The 27,672-nt window shown below is 45.9% G+C and overlaps 1 protein-coding gene across 1 annotated transcript; it reads left to right on the top strand.

Moving 5' to 3' along the window:
- The first annotated feature begins 1,529 nt into the window (after positions 1–1,529).
- On the top strand, positions 1,530–21,605 carry TEKT1 (tektin 1). Its single transcript, XM_008156746.3, has 8 exons — positions 1,530–1,617; positions 2,820–3,027; positions 7,957–8,122; positions 10,888–11,016; positions 11,529–11,672; positions 13,395–13,617; positions 20,703–20,899; positions 21,349–21,605. Exons 2-8 carry the CDS (start codon positions 2,838–2,840, stop codon positions 21,554–21,556), a joined length of 1,257 nt encoding a protein of 418 aa, XP_008154968.1. The 5' UTR covers positions 1,530–1,617; positions 2,820–2,837; the 3' UTR covers positions 21,557–21,605.
- The last annotated feature ends 6,067 nt before the right edge of the window (positions 21,606–27,672 follow it).

Below are 27,672 nucleotides of genomic sequence, written 5' to 3'. Positions count from 1 at the left end.
GCACCACCATCCAAGTTTAGAGCTTTCAGAGGGCAGACTTCAGCCGAGGAGAGATGATTTGATTCAACTATCAGCCTTAGTTCTTGGGATCAGCGTCAAGGTTCTTCTATCCCCTGCCACCCCTAGGGGGAGAGGGAAAATTAAATTTGCATACTGACAAAAACGACAATGGTGATCTGATTTTAATTCATATAGCTAATGTCATGTATTTTTGCCAATTCTATCATGTTTCCAACAGTTCCAAGAAAATTCCCCTTCTGTAAACTGGGAGGCGATCCCAGGGTCTGGCCTCCAAGTCAGGGCCTGATTAGGAAACCGCAGAGACCATCCATTCACGGCTGGCTCACGCCATCAGGCCGCCTCCGCTCCTAATACCCCCCTCCCCCCCTCCCGCCCCCGCACATCCCCCCAGCAGTGAGCACCTCCCCGCCAGCCTGCTGACGGCGCTCTGACCACTGACCGAGCCCGCCCACCCCGCCCAGGCGGGAGCACGACCACCTTCTTTAGGTGTCCGTGCTAAATCAGTGCTGGTTCCCATGACGCTGTCTTCCCATGATGGGAAACCCGGGCACAGAGTCCTGAACCCCGACATCAGAGCCAGGGCTGGGTACACCCCGCTGGGGTCCGAGTGGGAGCCAGCCTACCGGCGCTCAGGAAGTAGATGCTCCTCACGCTATTGGACAGGCATCGTGTGCAATACTCAGGAAGCTTTGCGATGCTCCAGGGCTTTCCTACCAGCCTGCCAGAAGTAGGGGGCGGGCTTTGAGAGGCAAGACCTCCTCTGATTGGTTGACTTCGGAGGGACGCTGCCTTCGATTGGCTGGTGTAAGGGTGGTGAAGTGCGCGGGAGATTTGAATACCTACTTTCTGTGTGGACGAGGACCTAGGTAAGCATTCCCAATCCGCATTCTCCCCACTGTGTTTTTACTCCTTAGTACTTTACCAATACGACAGCCAGAAAGCACATATTCCGAGCACTGTGCTGTTAGCTTGGGAGCTCCAATCTCAGCTCTGGGTCGGGCCACCACCCTGGGTTGGACACAGCCACCCGGAAGCGCCAGGCTCGGGCCCTGGGTCCCGGCATCTCCTCCCACCTCCAAACCCCTTTACCCCTCCTGGTTGTGAGAACCCTGGAAATCTCTCACGTCTCTTCCCGGCAGCGCCGGCTCTGTGGCTTAGTGCACCTGGGCCTGCCTGCGAACACCTTAAGGCGTCGTCCAGCCCGACCTCGCTGTACACTTGGGGCGTCCGAAACCCAGCGGGAGCAGCGCGGCCCGAGATAACCCAGCCCGCGGCCGGGCTATAGCTAGCGGGTCTCCCCTGCTTGGTGTCCCACGTCTTTGTGAGAAGTTGAGATGGCCGAGCATCTGGCTCTACGGCGCCCAGGCCCCAACCCTGTATCTCCTGCGCCGGGGACTGTAGAATTCGCGCCTGCGCTGAGCCTTCCAGAGAAGGTGCTTCGCGCCGGACCCCGCCCCCTTTGCCCCGGGGACACGCGTCACCGGTTGCCGTGGAGACTTCGTTGTTTACCTTCCTCTTCTGTGAGAGGGGGGAACTCCCGTTGGGATTAGGAGGCTCTCCTTCCGAGCTGGTGTAGTTGTTCTTCCTGGCGCTGAGGTAAGTACATCCCGGCCCCACCCCATCACCCCTTGCAGCCCTCAGCCCTACTCAAAGGCTTCTGCCTGCTCGGTTCAGCCCTAATTTAGGTCTAATTTCGATTTCTCCCGAGGCTTCTCAGAATTATTCAGGAGTCTTGTGTTAAGTTTGAGCGCCATGCTCAGACAAATTTGGGAGAGACTGTAAGAGGGACTGGACTAGAAAGAAATGGGGAGACTCCATGCTGTCTGTCGAGGCTGAGTCTCCAGGGGTGCTCAGGCTGGTCAAGATCTGACCAGGTTCCATCCTTGCATGTTTGAAGGGCTTCAGAGATCCAGACACCCCTAAGGGCAGGCAATCAGATTTTTGGGTGGGGATGCGGGTGGGGCAGGTTTGAGAAAGACAGTTCTCACAGCCAATCAGAGCTGTGTGGGGTTTAGGGAGAGGGGGGGGGATTCTAGTCTTTCTGTTGCTATGGGCTGCAGCCTGCTGCCTTCTCACGTGTTCTCCTTACTGTTCTCTCCTTTTCTTTGTCCTGGGAAGTTTTTAGATTCTTTTATCTGCTATATAGGCTCAATACCCAGTTGCTATTTTACAGGTAATTGCATGTGTTCATTTTTAAAGAAACATGTCTGGGTTCATCTGTTTGTCAGTATCTAGTAAAACTGAACACTCCCCATTCTAATAAGTCATAAAAATACATGAATGTGTTCACCAAAAGACAGGTAGGAGAATCTTTATAGCATTCTCCTGACAGGCCCCAAACGGGAAACAACCCAAGTACCCATAAACAGTAGAAAAGACAGATACATTTTGGTATATTTATACAATGGTATACTACACAGCAATGAGAATGAACCACTACAACTATATGAACAATACTGATGAATACATAATGTGGAGTAAAAGAAGTCAGATACAAAAGAGTACATACTGTATGATTCCATTTATATGAAGTTCAAAAACAACAAAGCTAATTTATAGTGTTAAAAGTCAGGATAGTGGTTACCCTGTGGGGGTGGGGTGGAGAATAGTGACTAGAAAGAGGCAAGAGGTGCTGGCAATGCTTATTTCTTGATCTGGGTGCTGGCTACACAGATGTGTTCATTCTGTGTACAGATTGTGATTTATGCACTTTTTGGTATGCATATCACACAAAAAAATGGACATTTTAAAAAAGGACAAATTGCTTTCTCTTTCCGGGATTTTACTTAATCTAAAAGAATTCTGCCTTTGGTCAAATGGCCAAACTACTCCAACCTCCACATAAGTTCCTGCCCTCCGAGTGGCACCTCGCTAACAAGAGCCAGTACCACAAAGCAGAGGCTGAAAGGTCCCGGTCCGAACGCCTGGTGGCAGAAAGCGAGAGGCTTGTGGATGAAATCGACAAGTCCACGAGAAAATCTCAAAGCGATGTGAACAAGAAGCTAGGTAAGACAATGCACTTGGTGTACATGTGAACATGTTTTGATGAAACTGTTTAGGTTTGGCTAGACTGTCATTTTCATTCCACGTTCAGGAGTCTTAGGGAAAAACATGTGTATTCTCTAGGTTCTATGTCTACGTTCACTGCCTCAAGATAGCATGGTAACTCAAGTCTGATTTTCAGCCATCCATCATCTATGATTTATTCATTCCATACACAGTAGTTGAGCATCTTAGAGCATCTCTGGACTAAGACTGGGAATATCACATGGTAATCAGAGTCTCTACTTTTTAAAGGCTCCTGGCTTAAGGAGGAGAAAGATGCAAATATTAATAACGAGAATATAACCAGATAGGTGCTGGGGTAAAGGGTATAGAAGTAAGAGACTTGAGAAAGATTTTCTAGAGAAACATTTGAGCTGATTCTAAACGAAGAGTAATTTTCTCTTGGGAATTCCATTTTTAAACACTGTAAAGGGCACTGCTCTTAAATAAAACAAGAATAAGTAAAATTTCCCAAATATCAAAAAATAATAAACCAGAGGTCACAAACTCAAGTGTCTATAAGGATTGGGCAGGTAGAATAAGACCTAAGGGTTGACTAAGACCCTCTAAGGTAATAGGGCTTGGAGGGGATGGTGGTTACCTGGAGGACATGTGCTCCATCTAAGGAATCAGCTACTAAATTTTAAACAGTATTTTTCCAAGCAAGATTATGAGCTTGGTATTGCCAGTTTTTTTGTCTGATCTTTTTTAAAAGAAAATCTGGAAAGCAGAAATTTTACCCACTTTTAAAATGTTGGCAACGAATTTAATGCATTTATAACATTGGGCAGGATGAACAAAAACACCTATGAAGAAAACATGGGTTAAGGGTAGTTAGTTTTTCAACCTCCAATAAACCAAAGCTGCTTCAGATCAATAATGTTAGATGTTAGAATTTGTAGTTAGAACATATAAAGAACTTTCAAAGATGAAGAAGAAAAAGGCAAACAACTCAATAGAAAAATGGGGAAAACCTTAACAGACACCTTACAAGTGAGGAAATCTAAACAGCCAATGAACATATGAAGAGGTGCTCTAACTTCATTAGTCATCAGGGATATACAAATTAAAATCACAATTGAGATGCCATTACATACCTACCAGAATGGCTAAAATGAAAACGGAGGACCAGGAGGGGAAGGGGAGGAGAAGTTGTTAAATAAGAGAGGGGAAAAAAGAAAAAGAAAAATACTGCCCTAGCCGGTTTGGCTCAGTGGATAGAGTGTCGGCCTGCGGACTGAAGGGTCCCAGGTTCGATTCCAGTCAAGGGCACATGCCCAGGGTTGCAGGCTCAGTCCCCATTGGGGGGAGGGAGTGCAGAAGGCAGTCGGTCAGTGGTTCTCATCATTGATGTTTCTTCTCTCTCTCCCTCTCCCATCCTCTCTGAAATCAATAAAAATATATTTTTAAAAAAAAAGGAAAAGAAAAATAGTAAGTAATTGAGAGGATGTGGAGCAACTGGAACTCTAGTACCCTACTGGAGGAAGTATAAATTGGAAAATTTATACTGTGAACACTGGAAGTATAACTGCTTTGGAAAGCTGAACATATTGCATACTTTGACCTAGATATGGCACTTTTAGGTATATACCGAATACAGATTCTAACATATGTTTACGAAAGATACATGCTGCAATGTTCAAAGCAGTGCTCCTTGTAATAGTCCCAAACTAGAAACTATCCGTGTGCTCATCAACACTAGTGGTCATACAAATGTCAAAGAGGCTGTGAGCTGAACACAAATGAATCGGAACTGGTGGCTTGAAGATTATTGGTGACTTTTGAGATAGCAGGTCCAAAAGGGTGGTGGAAGATGCAAGGTGAGAATAGAGGCCAGTTATAAAGTGTGAGTGGGGAGACTTCACTTTACATGGTGAATGGAACACGTGCATTAGTCTTCCTTTCCTTTTAAAATTCCAACAAAGTAGTAGTAACGGATTAATGAAAAGTATGCCTCAAAGATGACATGGGGGCAAGGGTAGCAACACTAGACAAATGATGAAGATTTTGGAAACTAGAAAGCAAAAGGTCAAGGGATAACACAAACACACTTAGGGACTGTAGAAAGCCTGGATAGGTAGAGGACAGTGAGAAGCTAGCTGATTCATGCTACAGATTTATGCTGCAGAAACCTTGAAATGCTCAAAACTGGAAGCATCCAATGACCTCTGAAGCTGGAGATTCAAAATAGAAATCCTTGAGTGAGGATTTAAAAAAAGAAAGAGATATGTACACATATAATACCTCAATAAAAAAAATTAGCATATTACCTGGAAACAAGATTGGTTGCAAGTCTTTGTAGAGAGTCCCTCCCCACACTGACTCTTCTCCCCTAAGCAGAAGGCTAGTAGGAGTTCCAGAAAGAGCACAGAGAAGATGGAGAGGAAGAAATCGTCCATGAGAGAATACAAGAACATTTCCTAGAGCCGAAAGATCTAGGTTTTCAGATTAAAAGGGCATGTCTAGTATGTGGCATAATAATTGAATAAGATTGACACTAGGAAAATAGAGAAGAAATTTCTAAAAGCTTTTCAAGGCACATACAAAGGATTCAGAATCAGAACGGCATCAGAAACTTTGGATACTAAAAAATGAAGCAATGCCATCAAAATTCTAAATGAAAATTATTTACAACCTATATATCTACCTAAAGCCAAATATAATCAAACTAGTGGCCTGGTGCATGAAATTCGTGCATGGGGTGTGCAGGGGGGGGTGGTTTCCCTCAGCCCGGCCTGCACCCTCTCCAATCTGGGACCCCACAGGGATTTGGCCTAAACCGGGCAGTCGGACATCCCTCTCGCAATCTGGGACTGCTGGCTCCTAACCACTCACCTTCCAAGGTTTCAAAAATTTTACCTCACATGTATCCATTTCTTAGGAAGTTATTGAAAGATGTGTTTCAACACATTGCAGAAGGAAACCAAGAAAAAGAAAGGCCCTGGTTGGCATGGCTCAGTGCACACCCGAGGGTTCTCAAGTTCAATTTCGGTTAAGGGCATGTACCTGGGTTGCAGGTTCAAACCCTGCCCCCCCAGTTGGGGTGTGCACAGGAGGAAACTAAATGATGTTTTCTCTCACAATGATGTCTCTCTCTCTCTCTCTCTCTCTCTTTCTCGCCTCTCCCCCTCCCTTCCACTCTCTCTAAAAAAATCAATGGAAAAAATATCCTCACTCCTTGAGTGAGGATTTAAAAAAAGAAAGAGATATGTACACATATAATACCTCAATAAAAAAAATGTCAAGAATAAAAAAATAATAATAAAAATAAAATAAAATAAATAAAAAAAGAAAGAGAAAGGAATAAATGAAATCCAGGAGAGAGGACTCCAACACATGAGATAGTGAAGGGAATTCCTAGAATGATGGCGAAGCAAAGTCATAGGGTGATAGCCACAACATCCAACTAGAGATTGGAGCCAGAGGAGAAAGCACTCCTGGAGAAAGGTCTCTAGCAAAGAAACAAAATCAATAGGTTACTTGATGGGATATTTATACAGTAGTCCCTCCTTACCCATGGGGGATATGTTCCTAGACCCCCCCCCCCATTCGGTGCCTAAAACTGTGGATAGTACCCAACCTTATATATCCTACTAGAGGCCCAGTGCACGAAATTCATACACTGGTAGGGTCCCTAGCAGCTGCCGGCTGCCGGCCGGGTCCTCCCTCCCTTCCTCTGGCCGGCCCTACCCCCGGTTGAACTCCCGGTGGAGTGGACAATTTGCATACTACGCTTTTATTATATAGGATGTTTTCCCCTGTACATACATACATACATACAATATATATCTTTTCACTGAAGGAAGCACTTTGCGGTGTCTCTTTGGCATATCCTAATTGCCAGAGTCACTACTCTTGCGTGTTGGGGCCATTATTGAGTAAAACAAGGGAAACCTGAACACAAGCACTGTGGTGCCACAGCAGTCAATCTGATAACCAGGATGGCTCCTAAGTGGCCAACCATAGTGCAGTGTATACAGTGTGGATACACTGGGCAAAGGGGTGATTCTCGTCCCAGCTGAGACAGAGCGAGAAGGTGTGAGATTTCAGAATGGTGCGTAACTCAAACCTTATGAATGATTTTTTTTTTCCTGGAATTTTCCATTTATTTTCAGGCCTCAGTTGACCACAGGTAACTAAAACCATAGAAGTAAAACTGCAGATAAGGGGCACTGCTGTAGTTTTGTTAGAAAGTTTGAAGAAAAATTAGTAATAAATATATAGAAAAATAAAGCAAAAATGTAATTATTAACCCCTCCCAAAAACAAAAAGTTGTATAAGGAAAGAAATTTGTCATAGTATACTATGTGGTTCAGGTGTATATAACATTTAGATATTTACAATAATACCAACAAGCATTACTTTATTACTTAATAAGATGGTGATACAACTATACTGGGAAGATGGAAGGAGCAGAAGTATGTTGTGCAAGTTGTATAAGAGCAAATAAATTCTTACCTTCATCATGGGAAATCGGTAGATGATATTCAAACTGATAATGAATACACAGCAGTGAAGCAAATGACAGAAGAAATACTAAAAGTGTTCAGTGGTTGCTTCTAGAAAGTGGGAGTGGGTAGGGATCAGTCCGAGATTTGTAATACTTGTAATACTACTTGACTTTTCAAGCAAAATACATTTATATGTTTGATAAAATTAAGTTATTTAAAAACAGTGGACATTGAAGAGTTAGAGTCAATGAGTGTAGAATGATCTTTGGATTAATTTGATGTCGAATGTAAGAAGTATTTTCCTTCCCTCCCTCCCTAAGAAGTTCTAAGAGGAAAAGAAAATCTCAGGTAGTTTTGCAAGAGTCTTAAAGTTTCTAATCCAAAAGTTGGCTGCATTGGGAGTAGATTAACCCTGCTGTAACTCCTCTGTGTGCTTCAGAACAGAGACTTGAGGAAGTCAGATTCTGGAAGAAGGAGTTAGATGACAAGCTTGAGCAGCTTGTGTATGCGACCGAGGATCTACTTGCATATCAGACCAGATTGCGGAAAGCCCTGGAGAGCTTGAAAGAGCCCTTGCACATCACTCAGAGGTGCCTGGAGTACAGGTAGGAGGGAAGGTGCCTCCAGCGAATCATCTGTTACGAGAAATGAAATGCTGGGCAGTGAGAGCTGACTGTGCTGGGTGGTGGGTTAGAATGAGGCAAATGAGCATGTGTTCTTTTAGAGCCTGAAATTATCTCGGCATGCCCGTGGTGCCGGGCAGTGGACGCAGCACTAGACTGGGTTCTTGTCTAAACTCTGCCCTTGACTAACTTAAATATAAGTTAGGACTGGGTTTGGCTGTGGGTAATCAGAAAACCGCAAAATAACACTGAACTGAAATAAGATTGTTTCTTCTTCTCTCCCATTTAAGGAGTCTGGAGCTAGGTCAGGGTTGGCATGGTGTGCCACAGCGTCAGGGCTCCAGGCTTTCTCTCTCTCTCTCTATTTTTAATGTTTTTATTTTTAATTGATTTTAGAGAGAGAGGAAGGGAGAGAGAGAGAGAGAGAGAGAGAGAGAGAGAGAGAGAGAGAGAGAGAGAGAGAGAGAGAAACATTGATGAGGTGGATGAAAGAGAACATCAATGGGCTGCCTCCTGCACATCCCCCTGGGGATCTAGCCTGCAACCTGGCCATGTGTCCTGACCGGAATCAAACCGGCGTCCTCTTGGTGCATGGGTCGATGCTCAACCATTGAGCCACACTGGCTGGGCCAGGCTTTCTCTATTTTGTTGCTTCACTGCACATGGCTTCTACTCCCAAGGTTACCTGGTGATTCAAGATGGCCGCTGGAGCTCCAGCCATTGTGCCTACATTCCAGCAAGTAGGAATAATTAGTGTTTGGCATTCATCGTTTCTACTTGCATCTTGTTGACCAGGACTTAGTCACATGGTCACACCACAAGAAACTAGAAAATGGTGTCTTTATCTCAGGTATGCAGCGCAAGTACTACAGTTACCAGAGGACAAGAAGCCACTCCCCTACACAGTCACACAGAAGTACTGTGTCTAGAGAGCACTGTGCAAGCATAGATGTCTATTCTAATTTCTTCCCTCTAAGTCCTGTGAGTGGATGATTATTTCTACTCCAGGCTAATGGTCATTTCCAGACCTGTCCCTGTCACAGTGTGAGATGGTATGCCATCACAGGTCTTCTTGCCACCAGCTTAGTCCCCTCCAATCCAGCACATCCTCCACCCAGGCTTTTCTTTTTTAATATATTTTTATTGACTTCAGAGAGGAAGTGAGAAGGGAGTGAAAGATAGAAACATCAATGATGAGAGAGAATCATGGATTGACTGTCTCCTGCTCACCCCCTACTGGGGATTGAGCCTGCAACCCAGGCATATGCCCTGACAAGGAATCGAACCGTGACCTCCTGGTTCATAGGTTGATGCTCAACCACTGAACCATGCCGGCCGGGCTACCCTGGCTTTTGAGTGAACTTTTCTGAATGCAGATTTTTACAGGTCACCCTCATGCTTTAACATTTTTTAAATAATTGCAACCCCATACCCATTACCTTCAAGATCAAGTTCAAACTTCTTAGATGAGCAAACACAGGGTTCATCATGATTGGGCCCACAGTGACCTCCAGGCCCACACCTCATCCCCAACAGCGGGATGTGCTTAGGTGTGTTGAGCGACTCCCAGTTTCCTAACACACCATGGCTCTGTCTACACTGTTCCCTCTTCCTGGAAAGCCCTCCCTCAATGAGCGTAGCCAGGACCCTCTGCACCAACTAGGCAGCACTCTCCCCAGCCAGACTTACTTTGTGAAGCAAAGGGAAAATCACCATTAAAGAAGCCAACATCCAGTCAGCTCAAGACTATACCTAAGCTAAAGTCTACACCTAAGGGTGATAGCATGGAGATGTTGCTAAGTTGATTGAGTAGGTGCTACTACGTGCCTCCCATGCACTATCATGCAAGGTAGAAGAGAACAAAATATTAGGCAGTGACTGGTCAGTTTTGGGAGTTACAGCACAGTGATTAAAAGCATGCATCATGCCCGGCCGGCGTGGCTTAGTGGTTGAGGTGTCAGGAGGTCACGGTTCAATTCCCTGTCAGGGCACATGCCTGGGTTGTGGGCTTGATTCCCAGTGGGAGGTGTGCAAGAGACAGCCGATCAGTGACTCTCTCATCATTGATGTTTCTATTTCTCTCTCCCTCTCTTTTCCTCTCTGAAATCAATAAAAATGTATGTAAAAAAAAAAGAAAGAAAGAAAGAAAGAAAGAAACAAAATCTCAGACATAAAAGAAAAAAAGCATTCGTCCTGCCCAGTTCTGTGACCTGGGCTTAACCTCTCTGAAACTCAGTTTCCTCACCTGTGCTTGAAAGGCTCATTGAGAACATTCTCATGAAATGCTCAGCACAATGCCTGTCACATAGCAATCAATGCTCAGTGGTGGGGGTAGTACTAATGTTGCTATTATTATTATAAAGCACCTTTCTGGATTCAAACCCTGGTCAAAAAATGGAACTAGGATCAAGGCAGGAAACATATGTCTTTGAAATTCTAAGCCAAAAAGAAATGTTTCCTCTAAATAGTAAGATGGGCAAGGCTTCGGAACTGATGTCCAAATCGAGGGGGAATGTCCATCTGGCATTTTCAGACCAGTGACCAGCCATCGATCAATTCTTCTTCATTGCGTTTTGGATTTGTTTCAAGGCGCAAAGACCCAACTAGTGTATATCCCTGACCAGGCCATCCATCCAGAGTGGGTGCTCCTCCAACCCGCTGTCCAGATGGCTTTAAATGTCCAGATGTTAGCAGTATCGAGTTGCCTCCCTCCGCACGTTGGGTGACCTGCCCCTTTCTCTGGGCAGGGAGCAGCGAGTGGGCATCGACCTGGTGCATGATGAGGTGGAGGAGGAGCTACTAAAGGAGTACGAGATCATCCGGGGGGTGATAGCCCTGCTGACCCGCACCCTGGAGGAGACCACCGAGCAGATCAGGTATGGCCGTTTGGGGCCACTCCCACATCGCCACTGGGCGTACCCACCAAGGCTGGGCTCCATGGCACAGAAAGAATGGGGTCCCGTACCCCTACGAGCACTTTCCGTGGCCTGAGGAGGCTCAGAACGAGGCCTGGACAACCTCGCATACCTGCCAGTCTCCCTCTGGAGGTGGGTGGGGCTGGGGCCGGATTTCAGCCCCGCTTAGAAACGGGAGGACACTCCAGCTGTTTTTTCCTAGCGCTGACCTCTCACAAAGAGTATGCCACAGTGGTGACATGAGGAAGTGTCACAGCTGGAGGATGTTGAAGTCCAGGCTTGGTTACGTGAATTTGTCACCAGGCATCTCGTGGTGTACGTGTGGGGAGGGCGGGGGTTGAGTGATGGAAGGGAGAGGAAGTGCCGCCATTTGGACTAGACTTAGCTGTAGCTTCGTTTTCCAGGGCCTCCCGCGAAACTGTAGGTGCCATCTGGGCCTTCCAGAGGGAGAAACCTTTCCCTTCTCCCTTCAGGCTGAACCGCTCTGCAAAGTACTATCTCGAAAAGGATTTGAAAGACAAGTTTGTGGCCCTGACCATTGATGATATCTGCTTCTCCCTCAACAACAACTCGCCAAACATCCGATATTCGGAGAATGTCGTGAGGGTTGAACCAAAGTGAGTGGGTCCCCGCCTGCTGGCCTGGCCACGCTGTGCTCCTCCCTGCTACCTAGTGCCCCCCATGCTGCTCAGGCAGGCAGGCAGGCAGGCAGGGCCGAGCGCATCATCCCCACAGCAGGCTAATCACAGTGGACAGCCCCCATGAAACCACCAACCAGGGCAGGAAATGAAACATCACCACCACCCAGAAACCCCTATCCTGTCTCTTCTTGGCCAATTACCCCCCTTTCTTCCCCAAAGATGACCACATCCTGACTTCCAATCGGTTTGTCTGCTTTTACAATTATTAAATAGCATCATATACTATCTATTTTTGTCACTTTTCTTCCAATCAACATTATTTTGAGATTCATCAGTGTGGTTATATAAAGCAGTTCCTTATCAAAGTAGCAATTCATTTATATCAGTATGGACTCATGGTATCCTGTTTTATTCAGTGTGTTATAATCTGTTGCTATTATTATTTACTTCAGTGCTCAAATTGTCTCTACCTGTGTGATCTTGACCAAGTTACTCCCTCTTTCCGAGCCTCAGTTTTCCTCCTCTGTAAAATTGGGTTGTGAAAGTTAGCTCACTAGGCCCTCATGAGGATTAAATGAGATAATGTCTGTAAAATGCCAGCGCATTGCTTGGCATAGAGTAGGTAGGTCTCCCCAAAGTGACATCTATTGCCACTGACAGACCACTGTTCGCTCTGCCTGGAGATGAAGACACATTCTAGGTCAAGCATGTCAAACTTGCGGACCCTGGGCCGCATGCAGCCCACAATGAATATTTTTGTGGCCCAGCCAATATAATGGTGTGTAAAAAACTTTGTAATAAAAGTTGCATAACTTAATTTTTACAATATCCTGTTATACCTAATTATTAATAACGAACTACAACGTTCGCTAATGACTGATTACTATAATCGTGTTGCATTCATTTTCCTTACGCGCCTTGCATGCAGGCGCACCATTTCTCTCCACTAATACTGGCAGCGAATATTTTAGCAGCCGATTGCCGCGTCATTAGTCTTGTACTGACTTGTTTGGTGTGCGCAACAGGAAATATTTCGCTTTCGGAGAACAAGAAAAATAGGTTTATTTGCATTACGCTTATTAATTTGTGCAGTTATTCAGTTGTCTGGTAAGTTAATGTTCAAGAAAAAATATTAATTTTTATTAAAATGTTCTATTATTGTATGTTAATGATGACTCATTTATTTCAGCCCTTTGTATTCAGCATGTCTCTATGTTAAATAAACTTACGTTTCTATGAAAATTGAAGCTTGCCGAAACCGGTTTGGCTCAGTGGATAGAGTGTCGGTCTGCGGACTCATGGGTCCCAGGTTCGATTTCGGTCAAGGGCATGTACCTTGGTTGCGGGCACATCCCCAGTAGGGGGTGTGCAGGAGGCGGCTGATCGATGTTTCTCTCTCATCGATGTTTCTAGCTCTCTATCCCTCTCTCTTCCTCTCTGTAAAAAATCAATAAAATATATTAAAAAAAAAAAGAAAAAAAGAAAAAGAAAATTGAAGCTTTTGTTTTTTTGCGGCCCACATAAACTTAAACCTTGTTTGTTTGGCCCGTGTTAGCCTTTGAGTTTGACATGCTTGTTCTAGGTGCTTCTGGTGGTAAAGGTAGGGTTAGCTTCCAGGGGGGTTCCAAGAGCTTGTCCCCTCCCTGCCCCCCTTCCCAGCCCAGATCCTCTGTGAACGAATGCCTGGGTCTGTTTCAGCTCTGTGAGTCTGGAAGACTGGCTGGACTTCTCCAACACCAACGTGGAGAAGGCTGACAAGCAGAGGAACAACTCCCTGATGCTGAAGTCCCTGGTGGACCGAGTCCTGTCCCAGACGGCCAGCGACCTGCGCAGGCAATGTGACGTGGTGGACACGGCATTGAAGAACGGGCTGAAGGAGACCAAGGATGCCAGGGACAAGCTGGCTGTTCATTTGGCCAAGGTGAGCTCCCTGCAGGGAACACGGAAGAGCACCTGAATGGCCTCTGGGCCAGGTTGCTGCCTTCTGCGCTTGTGATCTCGGGTTAACTAAGGAGTAAGGGCCATTCACATTTCCCCATCGTAGCAGCAGGGTTTGGGTTTTTGGGACTGGAGTGGGACTTGGACCTACTCTGGGCTCCTTTGCCACTCATGACTGCAAAGGACAGGCTGTCTCCTCCCTCTGGGCCTCAGTTTCCCCTTATGTGAAATATGGGGATGGACGATATGGTCTCAGACATCGTTTATGACCCTGAAGTTCTATGAGTTGAACACACACAATTTCTCCAAACTCAGCTGCAACTTTGGGATTCTGGCTGGTCGTCCATCTCAGTCTTCCAGTGGTGTGCTGGGAAACTGACTCTCAGAAAAACAAAGTCCTCAGTTTGTAACCCATGGACACAGACAGTAGGGGTGGTGGTGGGCATGTGCTGGGGGTGGGGGGGGGGTGGGGGGGGAGGAATGGCCAGGGAGAGGTCAATGGGGGATAAAGGAGACATACGTAATACTTTAAAGAATAAAGAATTTAAATTAAAAAATGAATATTATGTTGGAATGAAAGATGACGAAGTTAAATTAAAGTCCCCAGTTTGCTGAATTTGTAGGTCTCCATGGTGTAAATACTTTCATCACAGTTGAGTTCAGCTGCCCATTTAACGATGGTCTGGCAAAGTTCCTGAATACTTAACCATCAGAGCCCACGTGAGCCCGCTCCAGTATACCTCCCTAACCGCCAGGACCCCTGCGTCCTGAGCATAGATGACCATCCCACAGGATAAACTCAGGGACGCTGAGAAGTTGAGTCTAGTGGAACATGTGCTAGGTTTGGATATGTGGACCCAGATCCAGTCCGGTGACAGGCCAGCCGAGTGACAGGCCTGCCGAGCCCTCAAGCTCTCTGAGCCTCGTGCCTCACCTGTAACATGGCCCGCCTCTGGCAATTTACTGATGGTGAAATGCAGAGAGCGGAAGGGACCCCAGGTGGCAAGGTGCATTTCGGGCAGCCTGTAGCTAGAGCCCCGGCCTGCTCAACCCCAAAGCCTTGTCCTCCTGCCACATTCATACCTCACCCTCCTGGAACCAGAGCCTGGTTGTCAGGATTTATTTATGCGATGAGCAGGACAAGCCAGAGTGCAATCAAAAGTTATACTGTGACCAGACTTCCTATCAAAATCTATTGCAAATGTTCATCTGTGAATGCTGTTCTGTAATGAGATTTTATATATTTCATCTGGGGAAATGTCTTTCATTTAAATAGTACTGCCAAGTACTGATAACAATCTGTGAGCACATGATTTTAATTGGATACACTCATTGCTTGGAAGGCATTTATAGAATTCTGTTTCGCTTCTTTTCCTGATACTGGCCTGTTAGCATGTCATTACATTTCGGATTAATCACTTGCTGTTGAAGGGTAGGTAGAAGCTCCTCAATTGCACAATTAAGTGGATTGTGAAATATGGAAATTTCCTTTGCACTTGTTTTGAGGTCTCCCCTTCTGGCCCCCCCCCCCCAAAAAAAAAACAACAACAAACAAAACCCACCACTGCTGGCACTTGGAAAATATATCTGCTGCACATCTGTGTGGGAATGGAGGTCGTGCTTCTTGTTTTGACTTTTGACAGCACAGCTTGGCAAGCCTTGTGATTCAAACCACATTAGTTGTTGAAATGATGTTCCGCAGTATAAGCTTTGCATGGGAGTGCAGGTGGGATTCATTAAGATATATTATTACATCCTAGCTGGTTTGGCTCAGTGGATAGAACGTCAGCCCACAGATTGAAGGGTCCTGGGTTCGATTCTGGTCAAGGGCATGTACTTTGGTGGCAGGCTCAATGCGGGAAGCAACCAATCGATGCGTCTTTCTCACATCGGTGTGTCTCTCTCACATTGGTGTTTTTCTCTCTCTCTCTCTGTCTCTCCCCCTCTCTTCCACTGTGTCTGAAGATTAATGGAAAAATATCCTTGGGTGAGGATTAACAACAACAACAACAAAAAGGATATATTATTACTAAGTCTGCAGCAAAAATTAATTTGCAAAGCTATTCAGTGTTTTATTTATTTACTAGAGGCCCGATGCCCGAAATTCAGAGGGGCCCCAGCCCCGGCCCCTCTGCCTAGGCCCCCGCCCACTGCGGCTTTGTCCGGAAGGAAGGACATCTGGTCTAATTAGCATATTACCCTTTTATTATTATAGATTATTATTTTTTAATTCTTACCCAAGGACATTTTTTTTTTATTCCAGAGAGGAAGGGAGAGGCAGAGAGAAACATCCAAGTGAGAGAGAAACATTGATCGGTTGCCTCACGCATGAGCCCAGACCGGGGATCAAATCTGAAACCTGGGTATGTGCCCTTGACCGGGGAATTGAACCTGAGGCCCTTTGGTGTGTGGGACGACACTCTAACCATTGAGCTACCGGCCAGGGCCCTATTCAGTGTTTTATAGTAGTAGTTTCATGGGGGAAGGGAGTGGTTCTTGTTCAGAAAAATTTCAGTCATGGCCCTGAGCTCAAAATAAATCACAAGAAAATTTCACCACTGATACCAGGTAAACAATTCATTTGCTGAGGAGAACGGCAAGTCAGGATATTCAGCTTCTATTTCTGGCAAAAATTCACAGAACTGATGACGAGAGCTAATGAAGTCCACTGCTGATGATACTGGTGCAATGACACTGGATGAATTCAGATCTTTTCTGCGAAGTACTTTCCGGTGAATAACACAGTGAATGATTAGAGCTGTAAAGAGCTCACATTTGCTCCACTTCTGTGAATGTGTTCCACTAAGCCGTTTCTGCTCCACACACGTGTACCATCCTCAGCTACAGCACTTCTTAGCAGATCCCACCTCGGGTTGTGTCGAATTCGTGTTTTCTCAACTTTTTGGAAATGCCCCTGCCTGCAGTTATTTCGTGCGACCATTCGGGGAGGCTGGTCCTTCCGTCCCTTCAAACTCAGCACCGATTCCTCCAATAAACAACCGAGCAGCATCAGGACCCCTGCCAGCTGGCGAAGAGCAAGGAGCCCACCCCACATGGTGCGCCTTGTTTTTCCATCGGCTGTTGATGCTGTTCCCAGGCTCCTGAACGCGTCAAGCAGCTGTTTTTGCAGGAAGACTAACCCACAGCTGTATGTTCTCTGGACACCGTTCCTCAGCTGCAACCAACATGTTTTAATTAATTGGTTATCAGTAAATGGCTTTCCTTGCTTGGCTGACAAACGAGACGCTTGGAATCTGACTTTGATTGCAGCCTCCTTTTCGTTTTTGCGAAGAGATTCTGCGGTGATGAGATATTCTGTTTTAAACGTCTAATTTTTCTGATCACTGCTCTCCTGTGAGTTGAGGCTAGCGTGAGGTAATGACGCATGCCGTATTTTTTCAGCACAGCTGGAGCGTCATTGCATGGTAAACAGTGTTTTGCTGTCTAAGGAGCAAAATCTGCACGTCACTAGGCCTTAAACGTGCACCGCACGAAGCCCGGTTTTCCTGTTTTGACGTGACGGGTGTGTGCTGTGGTAAAAACTGCATGGTGATACACGTAGCGCTTGGGGAGCTGTGGTTAGAACCGTGTCATCTGGACAGCAGTGCAAAGCACTGAGAGTGTAACATACATTCTGTTGCAACTTCTTAACCCTGACGTTGTAGTTTAAAAGCAGCCATACAGATGCATGAGCATGGCTGTGCTCCAATAAAACTTTATTATGGACACCACTATTTGAATTTTACGTAATTTTAAGATGACATGAACTATTATTTTTCTTTTGATTTTTCAGCTATTTAAAAATGTAATCCCCCTAACCCCCCTTTAGAGAGCAACCAAAGGACTTGTATGCATGCATATTAGCATAACCAATGGACACAGTCACTTGGGCGGTGAGGGCTTGCCCCGGGGTGGGAATGGGGGGAGGGTCAATTGGGGAAAAAGGAGACATATGTAAAACTTTAGACAATAAAAAAAAATGTACCCCCTCTTTTTTAATTTTTTTTAAAAAAAAGGAGACTAAAAAGACAAGCCACAGATAAAGCACTGTTATCCAAAATAGAGGAAGAACTCTTGAAACTCAACAATAAGAAAACAAACAGCCCAATAGAAAACAGACAAAAGATGGAAACAGGCACCTCCCCAGAGAAGATATGCAGATGGTAGTGAAGCATATGAAAAGATGCTCCACAGCCTGTGTCCTCAGGGATTGCAAATTAAAACAACGAGATGCCACTACACACCCACAGAGCATCCAAAACACTGGCAATGCCAAGCTGGCGGGGATGTGGAGCAGCAGGCAACTCTCATCGTTGGTGGGCGTGCAAAATGGTGCAGCCACTTTGGAAGGCAGTTTGGCAGTTTCTTACAAAACGAGACGGACGCGTATGATTCAGCAAGCTCACTCCGTGGTATTTACCCAAACGCGTTGAAAACTTATGTCTGCACAAAAATCTGCATATGAATGTTGAGCAGCTTTATTCATAATTGCCAAAGCTTGGGAGCCACCAGATGTCCTTTGATAGATGAATGGGTAAACAAACTGTGCTACATCCATACAATGGAATATTATTCAGTGATAAAAAGAAATGAGCTATCAAGCCGCAAAAGGACACGGAGAAACCTTACATGCGCATCGCTAAATGAAAGAAGCCAGTCTGAAATTCATACCGCATGAATCATACTGTATGATGCCAACTACATGACACCTGGACACAGTGAAAAGGCCCGTGGTTGTCAGGGCTTCAGATGGGGTGGGGTGGGAGGAGGGAGGACAAGGAGGAGCACAGGGATTTGTTAGGGCAATGAAACCTACTCTGCGTGATCCGGTGACAGCGGATACATGGCACACATTGGTTAAAATCCATAGAATGTGCAATACAAAGATTGAACTCTAATGTAAACTATGAACTTTAGTTAATAGTAATGTATACAAGATTGGTTCCTTAGTTGTAACAAATGTACCACATTAATGGAAGATGCTCATAACGGGAATCTGTGTTGGGGGAGAGAGGGTATATGGGAACTCTATACTTCCTGTTCCATTTTGCTGAAAGTCTAAAACGGCTCTAAAAACTAAAGTCCATACCCCTGGCCAGGTGGCTCGTTGCTTGGAGCGTCATCCGGTACACCAAAAGGTTGCAGATTCTATTTCCAGTCAGGGCACATACATAGGTTGTGGATTTGATCCCCATACGGGAGGCAACCGATTGATATTTCTCTCTCTTTTAAAAAAATATATTTTATTGATTTTTTTTACAGAGAGGAAGGGAGAGGAATAGAGAGTTAGAAACACTGATAAGCTGCCTCCTGCACCCCACCCCCCCCACTGGGGATGTGCCCACAACCAAGGTACATGCCCTTGACCGGAATCGAACCTGGGACCTCTCGGTCCACAGGCCGACACTCTATTCACTGAGCCAAACCTGTTAGGGCGATCTCTCTTGCGATCTCTCTCTCTCTCTCTCTCTCTCTCTCTCAAAAAACAACAACAACAACAAAAAACCATATCCTTAGGTGAAGATTAAAACAAACAAAAAACTAAAGTCCATTAATTAAAAAAACATTCTTATTTCAGTCTGTACAAAAACAGTCTGTACCAAACCAGACAGCATTTGGCCCGTAGGCTGCAGTATGCTGACTCCTGATCTAACCCATAGCATTAATAGTTTTGTTTGAAGGAATCTGTGCACTTAGTATATTTTAAATATTTGTGAAATTTAAGAAAATTAGGCCTGTTTCAAAAAAAATCGTAACAAAATTTGTAATTAAATAATTTAGCCTTATGATTTTAGTTGAAATTTTAAGTTTGAAGACAGTGTTAAAATATTTGAGAATTTACAAGGAATCATTTTTACTAGTTTACTAGATTAACGAGGTCTTTTAAGAACCACAGAAAGCCTTGTTTGCTAAGATGACTCAAGTAGTTTTTAAAAGTTTTATATCAAATTTATAAAAACTATATGATATATATCAAATTTACAAATGCTGATTTAAATAAGTGTTTGAAGGATTTTAAAGCTTGAAGTTGGAGCAACTGTTAATCAAAGTCAATTTAAAGTGATTGTTAACGTTTGCTAAATTTAAAAATAATATACTCTTTGAGGACTGAACTTAAGAAACCCTTAAGAAATGTTAAGAAAAGGCTGAAGAAAACAAAATGCAATGTGTAGACCTCATTTGCATTCTAATTGGAATAAACCAACTCTTACAAAAAAAAATATGAGACGATCAGGGAAATCTGAGTATGTGTGTGAGAGAGAAAATGGTACTATCATTATGTTAAGAGACAATAAAAGCATCCTTATATCTTAGAAATACACACTCAAGTATTTAAGACTGGGATGATATAATATCTGAGATTTGCTTTGAAATAAGCTGATGGGCCGGGGTGGAGAGAGGGAATTATAGATGAAACAAGATTGGCCATGTATCCATCATTGATTAAATTGATGAGTACCCGAGGTTCATTATATCAGCTACTCTTGTGTATGTTTAGAAAATTCTATGATGTAAAGATTTTTTTTAAGCTTAAGAAAGAAACAAAAATTTAAACTAGTTAAATATTAATCTAAAAACCCAAGTAACGTCTAAGTAATATTTTCTGTGCACAAAGCCACCTTCAAAGAAATCAGCAAAACTCGTATTGAACTGCTCACCCTTCAGGCTGCTCGGGAGCAGAATGGGTGCTAGTGGGCGGACTGATGGAAATAAGAGGCTATCTGCTCAGGACACACCGTACTTAGTAGCAAGGTGAACAGGCCGCCTCCTGCCTTTACTGAGGGCATTCTCCAGGGAATTCCCGTTATTCGGGAAGGAGATGTGGGAACAATGCCAGTCATGCCCACTCTTATCTGCGAGGCTCTAAGGTTGGGTGAGTTGCCTTTCCCACCAGCAATCACTGCTGTTAGGGAAGGGAGATCAGACTCATTCTGGGGCCCTGCTTGGGTAGAAATCTGAGGTCCCCTCTTCCTAGCTTACAGGATCCCAACAGACCTCCTAAGAGTGTCTGCTGTTGAGTTTTGAGGAGCACACCCTGGTCTCACCCTCTCCAATCCTTTCTGTGAGGTCATGGAAGAGATTGCTGCCCAGGAGAAAAACATCGCATTTCTTGAAAAAGCCATCCTGGACCAAGAAGGGCCTGCCAAGGTGGCTCATACACGCCTGGGGACCAGGACGTGTCGGCCTAATGTGGAGCTGTGTCGCGATATGGCCCAGTACAGGCTGATCAGGGAGGTTAATGAGATCACCCACAACGTGGCGAGGTAGGCTGGCGGCTGGGAGGTGGAGGGCCACTGGGGTTCCCTGTGAACCCGGATTGTGAACAGGGCTAGGCAAGGCCGTCGTGGGGGAAGCCTGTCGGGCATGAGCACTTTTGCATCTATAATGTGTGAGGGTTCCTTTCTGGAGGACGGCCAAGGGGTTCCTTGTTAACTGCCGCCGGTTGCTGCCATGCAGGAAATGGATACCCGTGCTTGAATTTTTCTAAAGTCCAAATCCAGATGTTTAGGTAAAACGCACAGTTTTAAATGTTGGCAGGTCATGGAGTTATCTTGTGGCCACTAATCTGAAACCTCTGTCTTGAGGAGGAGACAGGGAGAAGGGCGCACCCATTCGGCTTCTGCAATGAGCACACGAATACATTGCCCCGCACCCCCTGCCAAAGCAATGTGGAGTGATAAATGATCCCCTCACGTCCTTCCTCTTCTCCCAGATTAAAGGAGACGTTGGCCCAGGCTCAGATGGAGCTGAGAGGGCTGAACCGCCGACAGCTCGCCCTGCAGGAGGAGATCCAGATCAAAGAGAACACCATCTACATCGACGAGGTGCTGTGTGTGCACATGAGGAAGTCCATCCCGCTGCGGGATGGGGATGACCACGGGGAGTGGGCCGGGGGCCTCCGCCCCGACGCTGTCTGCTAAAAGTACTGAACGTAGGGACCAGATGCTCAGATGCTCATTAAACCTTATCACCCCACAGCGGTTACCGCACTCTCATTTCAGGTACGCGGCGCTTCCAGTCGGCCCAGCACAGCCTCAGCCAGGATTCCGACCTGCTCGGAGCTGAGATTGGGGTGCCAGGGTCTATGCTGCCGGTGCTGCTGGGGTGGTGATTGTTTAACAGTTAAATTCCGTGTATCGGCACAGGCCCTTCTGATATCACAGGATGGGGGCCCAGGGAGAGGGGCCCAGCACATTGGGAAAGTCTCAGGAAGGCTTGCCTCCCCCAGGAATCTATCTTGGTCCTTCCCTGGGACATGGGTTCTGTTGACTGTTTCTGCGGTTACCCAGAGAGCTCATGTCGCATCGTCTTCCCCCGCTATCACCCCTCTGGCCTGATCTGGGGGTGCCAGAGCTGGGCTCACTAAGGTCAGAGCCACCCTCCCAAGGGACCAGGATAGTATCTGGGTAACAGTAATGACTGAGTCCTTACATCCTACTGGTGACTGGTACAGGCAACCAAAGCCACAAAACCTGCAAGCACTTAGTAGGAACTCTATTGCATTCTGAGCTCCCTGCCATACAAAACAAAGTATCTAGTCACAAGTCAAGCTCAATGAGGGTGACGACCCTGTGGTGGGGAGAAAGGTCTGTCTATGTCCTGAAAGTTGAGAGGAACCCAGAGAGGGTGTGGGAGAACCATGGGATGTATGAGACTTTAAAGTGCGGGGAGAAGGGTTGAGGCCCGAGTCATGGGAAACCCCAATACTTCCAGGCTGAGTGAAAAGAGTCCCACCTGCAGACCAAGAGGGAAGGAACATCGAGGGTCCGGAGGGAGCCAGGAGAGCATTGTGCCACGGAGGCCAACGTAGAAGAATGTTTCAAGGCACTGCGGTCAGGGGGTTAAATGCTCCAGACCAGTGGTCGGCAAACTGCAGCTCGCGAGCCACATGCGGCTTGCGAGCCGCCGTTTGCCGCTCTGTTGACTAATGAGTTTGCCGACCACTGGGATAGGGGCTTAATCACAAGGAACAACAACAGCCTGTAATTATTGGAATCGAGAGTTTAGGTCAGTGGTCGGCAAACTCATTAGTCAACAGAGCGGCCAACCTTGGCTCGCAAGCCGCATGTGGCTTGCGAGCCGCAGTTTGCCGACCACTGCTCCAGAGCATCAGCTGGGAAAGGAAAAGCATCCTCTGGATTTGACAATTAGGCAATCACCAGGGGCACCTTGCCAAAGCAATCTCTTAAAAAATACTCATTTATTTATTGAATTTTCAATTACAGTCTACCGTCAACATTATTTTGTTATCAGCACAGCGGTCAGACAATCATTTCCTTTACAAAGTGTTCCCCCTGACACCTCCCCACTCTGAACACGCCCGAGCTCATCTGATTTTAGGAGCAAAGCAAGGTCGGGCCTGGTTCGTACTTGGAAGGGAGGCCGAAGGCAATTTCAATAGCGTATTGGAGGAAGAAGACAAGCACTTGGGTTGGGACCAGGGGATTTCAGTTCCACCCTGCTGCTCTCTGGAAGAGAACAGATGTGGGCGTTAGAGTGTGGATGACAGCTGCTGTCTGTCATGTGGATGGGCAACAGAACGCCAGTTTGCAGCAAGAGAAAAAGTAGAAGCTGAGGCTCCAAGAGGAAAAAGAAAGAACTCCCTAGAGGTCTCCCTTCCTCGGCTCCAGGTGGTTTCTGAGACCCCTGGGTTCTGCGAGAACCCGGCATCCTCATGTAGTATTCCCCGTTCCGCTCACTGACTCCCAGGGGGTTTTCTGTGGCTGCCACTCAAGAGAGTTGTAACTCTTAGGCCATGTCACTTGACTGGCTGAGAGGAGAGTGGGAGTGGGGGTTACCCCCGATAGGGATGTTGATGGAGAAATAGACGTTTGCTGGGTAGAAAGGGGGACGTCCCAGGGAGTGGCATGGCATACACAAAGGCAAGGGGTCTCAAAGAGCCAAATATGTTTCCGGGGGAATTGGGTGTGGGTTCCTATAAAGGATGTTACAATTTCAAATCAAAACCAAGGAGGACTTGTTATATATAGCCTTGTAAGGCATGTACTAGTATACCATTGGTAATCCCAACAATTATGACGACCATTAACATGTTGAGTGCTTACAATGAGTTCTTTATGCAAACTGTTAATATCCCCATTTTACAGGTGAGGAAATTGAGGATGGGAGGGGTCACACGGCTAGGATTCAGACCGACTTACCAGAGGTCACATGGCTAACGAGTTGCTGATGCTTAATTGGATCTCAGGTCCTGAAACCAGGATCTGTTGCCTCAAAATATTTTTTACCTGAAAATTCATCCATGGATTTTGGCAAGCCTTTTTAAAAGTGTGAAAATTGGGAAGAATCACATCTACTCTCTTGAAGCGGGCAGGATTTGCTTGTTCTGTAGCTGACTTATGTTCTCTGTAGGGAAATTAGTATAGACCCCAACGCCTCCAGCAATACTTCCTGCACAGAGAACCCATTTGCTTCTTCAGCCAGTCAGCAAAGGTATACTCACATTATTGCACATCAGGCCTGTGGCACTGGAAGGTGTGTGTGTGTGTGTGTGTGTGTGTGTGGGGGGGGTGTCATTCACTTGTTCATTCATATGACAAATACTTGCCGGGCTCCAATTTAGTGCCAGGGACTGCGCCAGGCGCGGAGATTAGAGGTGAATTAGACAGAGCCCCGTGTCCTCTTGGAGCTCAGTGCAGAGGCGGGCGGTACACAGCAACAACAAAGTCATTTCAGATAGTGACAGGGCCCCGATGGAAATAGACAGGGTGATCTGAGACGAGTGACAGGACAGGCGGCCGCTTTAGAGAGGGTGCTGGGAGGCCTTTCTGATGAGCTGACACTGAGCTGAGATAAAGGTGGACAAGAAGGCCGCGATCATGTGAATATCTGGAAAAAACACCCTCACTTGCCCGTTTTAATGAACTGAGAAAAGGCCAGGAGGCCGGAGAAAGGGGAAGGTGGTACACGTTGAGCTCAGTGAGGGGGGACAGGGGTCAAGTCATGTTAAGACCTTGTAGACCACAGTCATGTTCAAACCAGTTTCTGTAGAAAGGCATGTAGGTGGGCAGGGGCAACATAGGGGGGTTTGCAGGAGGCCTGGGGAGAGCTGGTCCCAGAGCCCATTCATGGCAATACCCCAGTGGGCGAGGGGCATGGCCCAAGGCTTTCCCTTTAGCCAATCAGAGGCTGGGGGCGGGGCGCGACCTCTCCAGCCCACCTGCTCCAGGTATTTCTCCAAGGTTGTCTTATTCTTCAGTCACAAGTAAGTCATCTATTGCATAGGTGATTGACAAGGTTAGGCTGTGATTTAGGCTTCCTCTGGGGACAGATTGTAGGGAAGGGGATTGGATAAAATCCCTAGGAATGGCTTTGACTGACAGCACGAAGGCTTTGGGGTTAGGCATGCTTTTGGCCCCAGTTTTGCTAGTAACTAGTCCAGGAGTGGTCCAGGAGTCCCCTCCCCTTCCTGGGCCTTTATCTGTGAAGAAGGGACACTGGGGAGGTGGTGAGAAGGGCGGTGAGGTGATTTGTAAGGGTTCTTCCTGCTGAAAAGGCCTTATATTACCAGCTGTGATCTGGAAGTACAAGATGGAGTTGACTAAATTAACTCAGCTTTATTAGTATCATAGATGTGCTCTTACTGATTGTTTAAAGAGAAAACGTATTTGTCTATGACAGTAAGATGGGTCAAAACAAATAACACATATTACTTTGAAATAATTGTTCACTGTAAACAAGGCGGAATCACACCTAAACAAGGTCTTATTTGAAATCATTTAACCTAGACTGAGTGCCTCCCCTGTACCTGGCTCATTTCTAGGCCCGGGGATACAGAAATACAGGAAAAATTGATGCTCAAGGGACTTACATTCCGCTTGAGCATTTAAATTTTCTATGTGGGTGTGTTTGTGTCTTGATTTTTTTTAATCTGCAATTTTGCAAATGTAGAGGAATAGGAATTAATTTTCTAAGCACCACCCAGGGAAACCATGCAAAATTTTCACCATCTGTGATATTTAGCCAATGAATTGATAAAATTCTGTGGCTTCAAATTGCAAATAAGAATCTCTGTAGGCCCTGGCTGGGTGCCTCAGTTGGTTGGAGTGTTGTTCCCATACAACGAAAGTTTGGGGGTTCAATTCCCAGTCAGGGCACATACCTAGGTTGTGGGTTAGATTCCCTATTGGGGCATGTATGGGAGGCAACCTATGATGTTTCTCTCTCTCTCTCTCTGAGGCAACCTATGATTCTCTCTCTCTCTCTCTCTCTCTCTTTCACTCTGAGGCAACCTATGATGTTTCTCTCTCCTCCTCCTCCTCCTCCCCCTCCTTCTCCTCCTCCTCCTCCTCCTCCTCCTCCTTTCTTCTTCTTCTTCTTCTTCTTCTTCTTCTTCTTCTTCTTCTTCTTCTTCTTCTTCTTCTTCTTCTTCTTCCTCTTCTTCTTCCTCAAATCAATAAACATACCCTCGGCTGAGGATAAAAGAAAAAGAATTTCCGTGGCCCCTCTCTGGACTAGCTGTCTGGGTAATGTGTGTAAGGGGGCAAATACACACCTGTGGGCAATGGTTTATACCTTAGTTTGATCACAGCCCTACTTTCCTTTTACACTTGGAAATTCAGTCCCCAGGACTTCATCAGTTTTATCAACAGCAGAGAGGAGGCACCAGGGAGGCAGATTGCATTTCCAGCTCATACATACAGATGTGGACATGCTGCAGTTCTCCCATGCCGCTTCTCCCAAGAGCTGGGTGCTCTTTGCGGACCCTCAGCGGGCATGGGGAGACAGCGCCCTCCCCCCCCCTCCTGCTCTGTGCTGAGGAAGGAGGACAGGCAAGGACAAAAAGCTGTCCAGGTCACAAGTCTGGGCTATCTCCATCTACCACTGGGCCTCTGAATGTGGTCATTTAAGCAATGGACACATTTAAAAATCTGTGGGTTTGGAAAACTCGCGTGCCCTGTGTTGTCCCACGAGCACTCTGTGGGTCTTGATATTGTTTCCATTCCTCTGGGAACTGGAATGTCTGTGTAGTCAGGGCAATTGCTGAGGGTCCCTGAGACCTTTTTCAAGGAATCCAAGGGGTCAAAACTATTTTAACACCAAGACATGCTGTGCCTTTCCCCCTCGCATTCTCTCTGGAGCTTTCCGGAGGCTGCGTGGTCTGTGTGACATTGCAGCAGACGGCAGAAGCAGCCGCGAGAGCCCAGCTGTCTACCATTAAGCCAGACGTGAAAGAGATTTGCAAAACTGTGAAACAAATCGAGACTCTTATGCAAACGTGTTAACATAAATAACATTTTAATGAACATGTTTCCCATAAAAGATCCTCTACCCTTAGATTCTGTGCTTGCAGATGAAAGGAAACGAACCAGAACTGGTCCACACTCTGAATAAATCATTGTACCAATCAATCAGTCCATCTCCCAGGGGGTCTGGATTCCAGCTGAAACTCCCTCTCGCATCAAGCTACCTCCTCTCTGGTCCTCATGGAACCAGGTTTCAGCTATGACACTTTCGAGCATCTCCTCCCATCAGACCTGGGAGCTCCCCACATTGGGACCCTCTTTCCCTCACCAGTGTGCAGTGGAACAGGAACGGTATCAACAGAAGCACTGCAGGGACAGCAGATGAGACCGTGAATGTGGACGTGTTGTGAAAGCTGAAATTTATCCACACTGGGTCTATATAAACTTGAATAAAGGCCTAAGACGCTGAGCATAAATATGGGCACAGCATACAAAAGAGGAGACAACAATCTAAAATGAAACACTCATCAAAAGTATTCTGAGTTTTTATTAATTTATGTCTATGGAAGAAAACCTCTATATGCACCTATCTGCACAAAAATCTCAAAAGACCAGAAGCCGTACATCCCAATGGCATGGGCTCAGGAACTTATGACTCCCTATTTAAAACACACTAGATTGTCTCCTGATTCTAAAAAATAACATATGGTTATTGTAGAAAATTTGAGAACTAAGGGGAGGCATAAAGAAGAACATTAAAACCCCCCCATAATTCTAACACCCAGATATAACTGTTAACATTTTTGTTGTATTTCTTCTATGCTTTCAAG

This window comes from Eptesicus fuscus, chromosome 20 (assembly GCF_027574615.1).
Source record: "Eptesicus fuscus isolate TK198812 chromosome 20, DD_ASM_mEF_20220401, whole genome shotgun sequence".
In the NCBI taxonomy this organism is placed as follows: Eukaryota; Metazoa; Chordata; class Mammalia; order Chiroptera; family Vespertilionidae; genus Eptesicus; species Eptesicus fuscus.
This window is presented reverse-complemented; position numbering and strand designations above follow the sequence as displayed.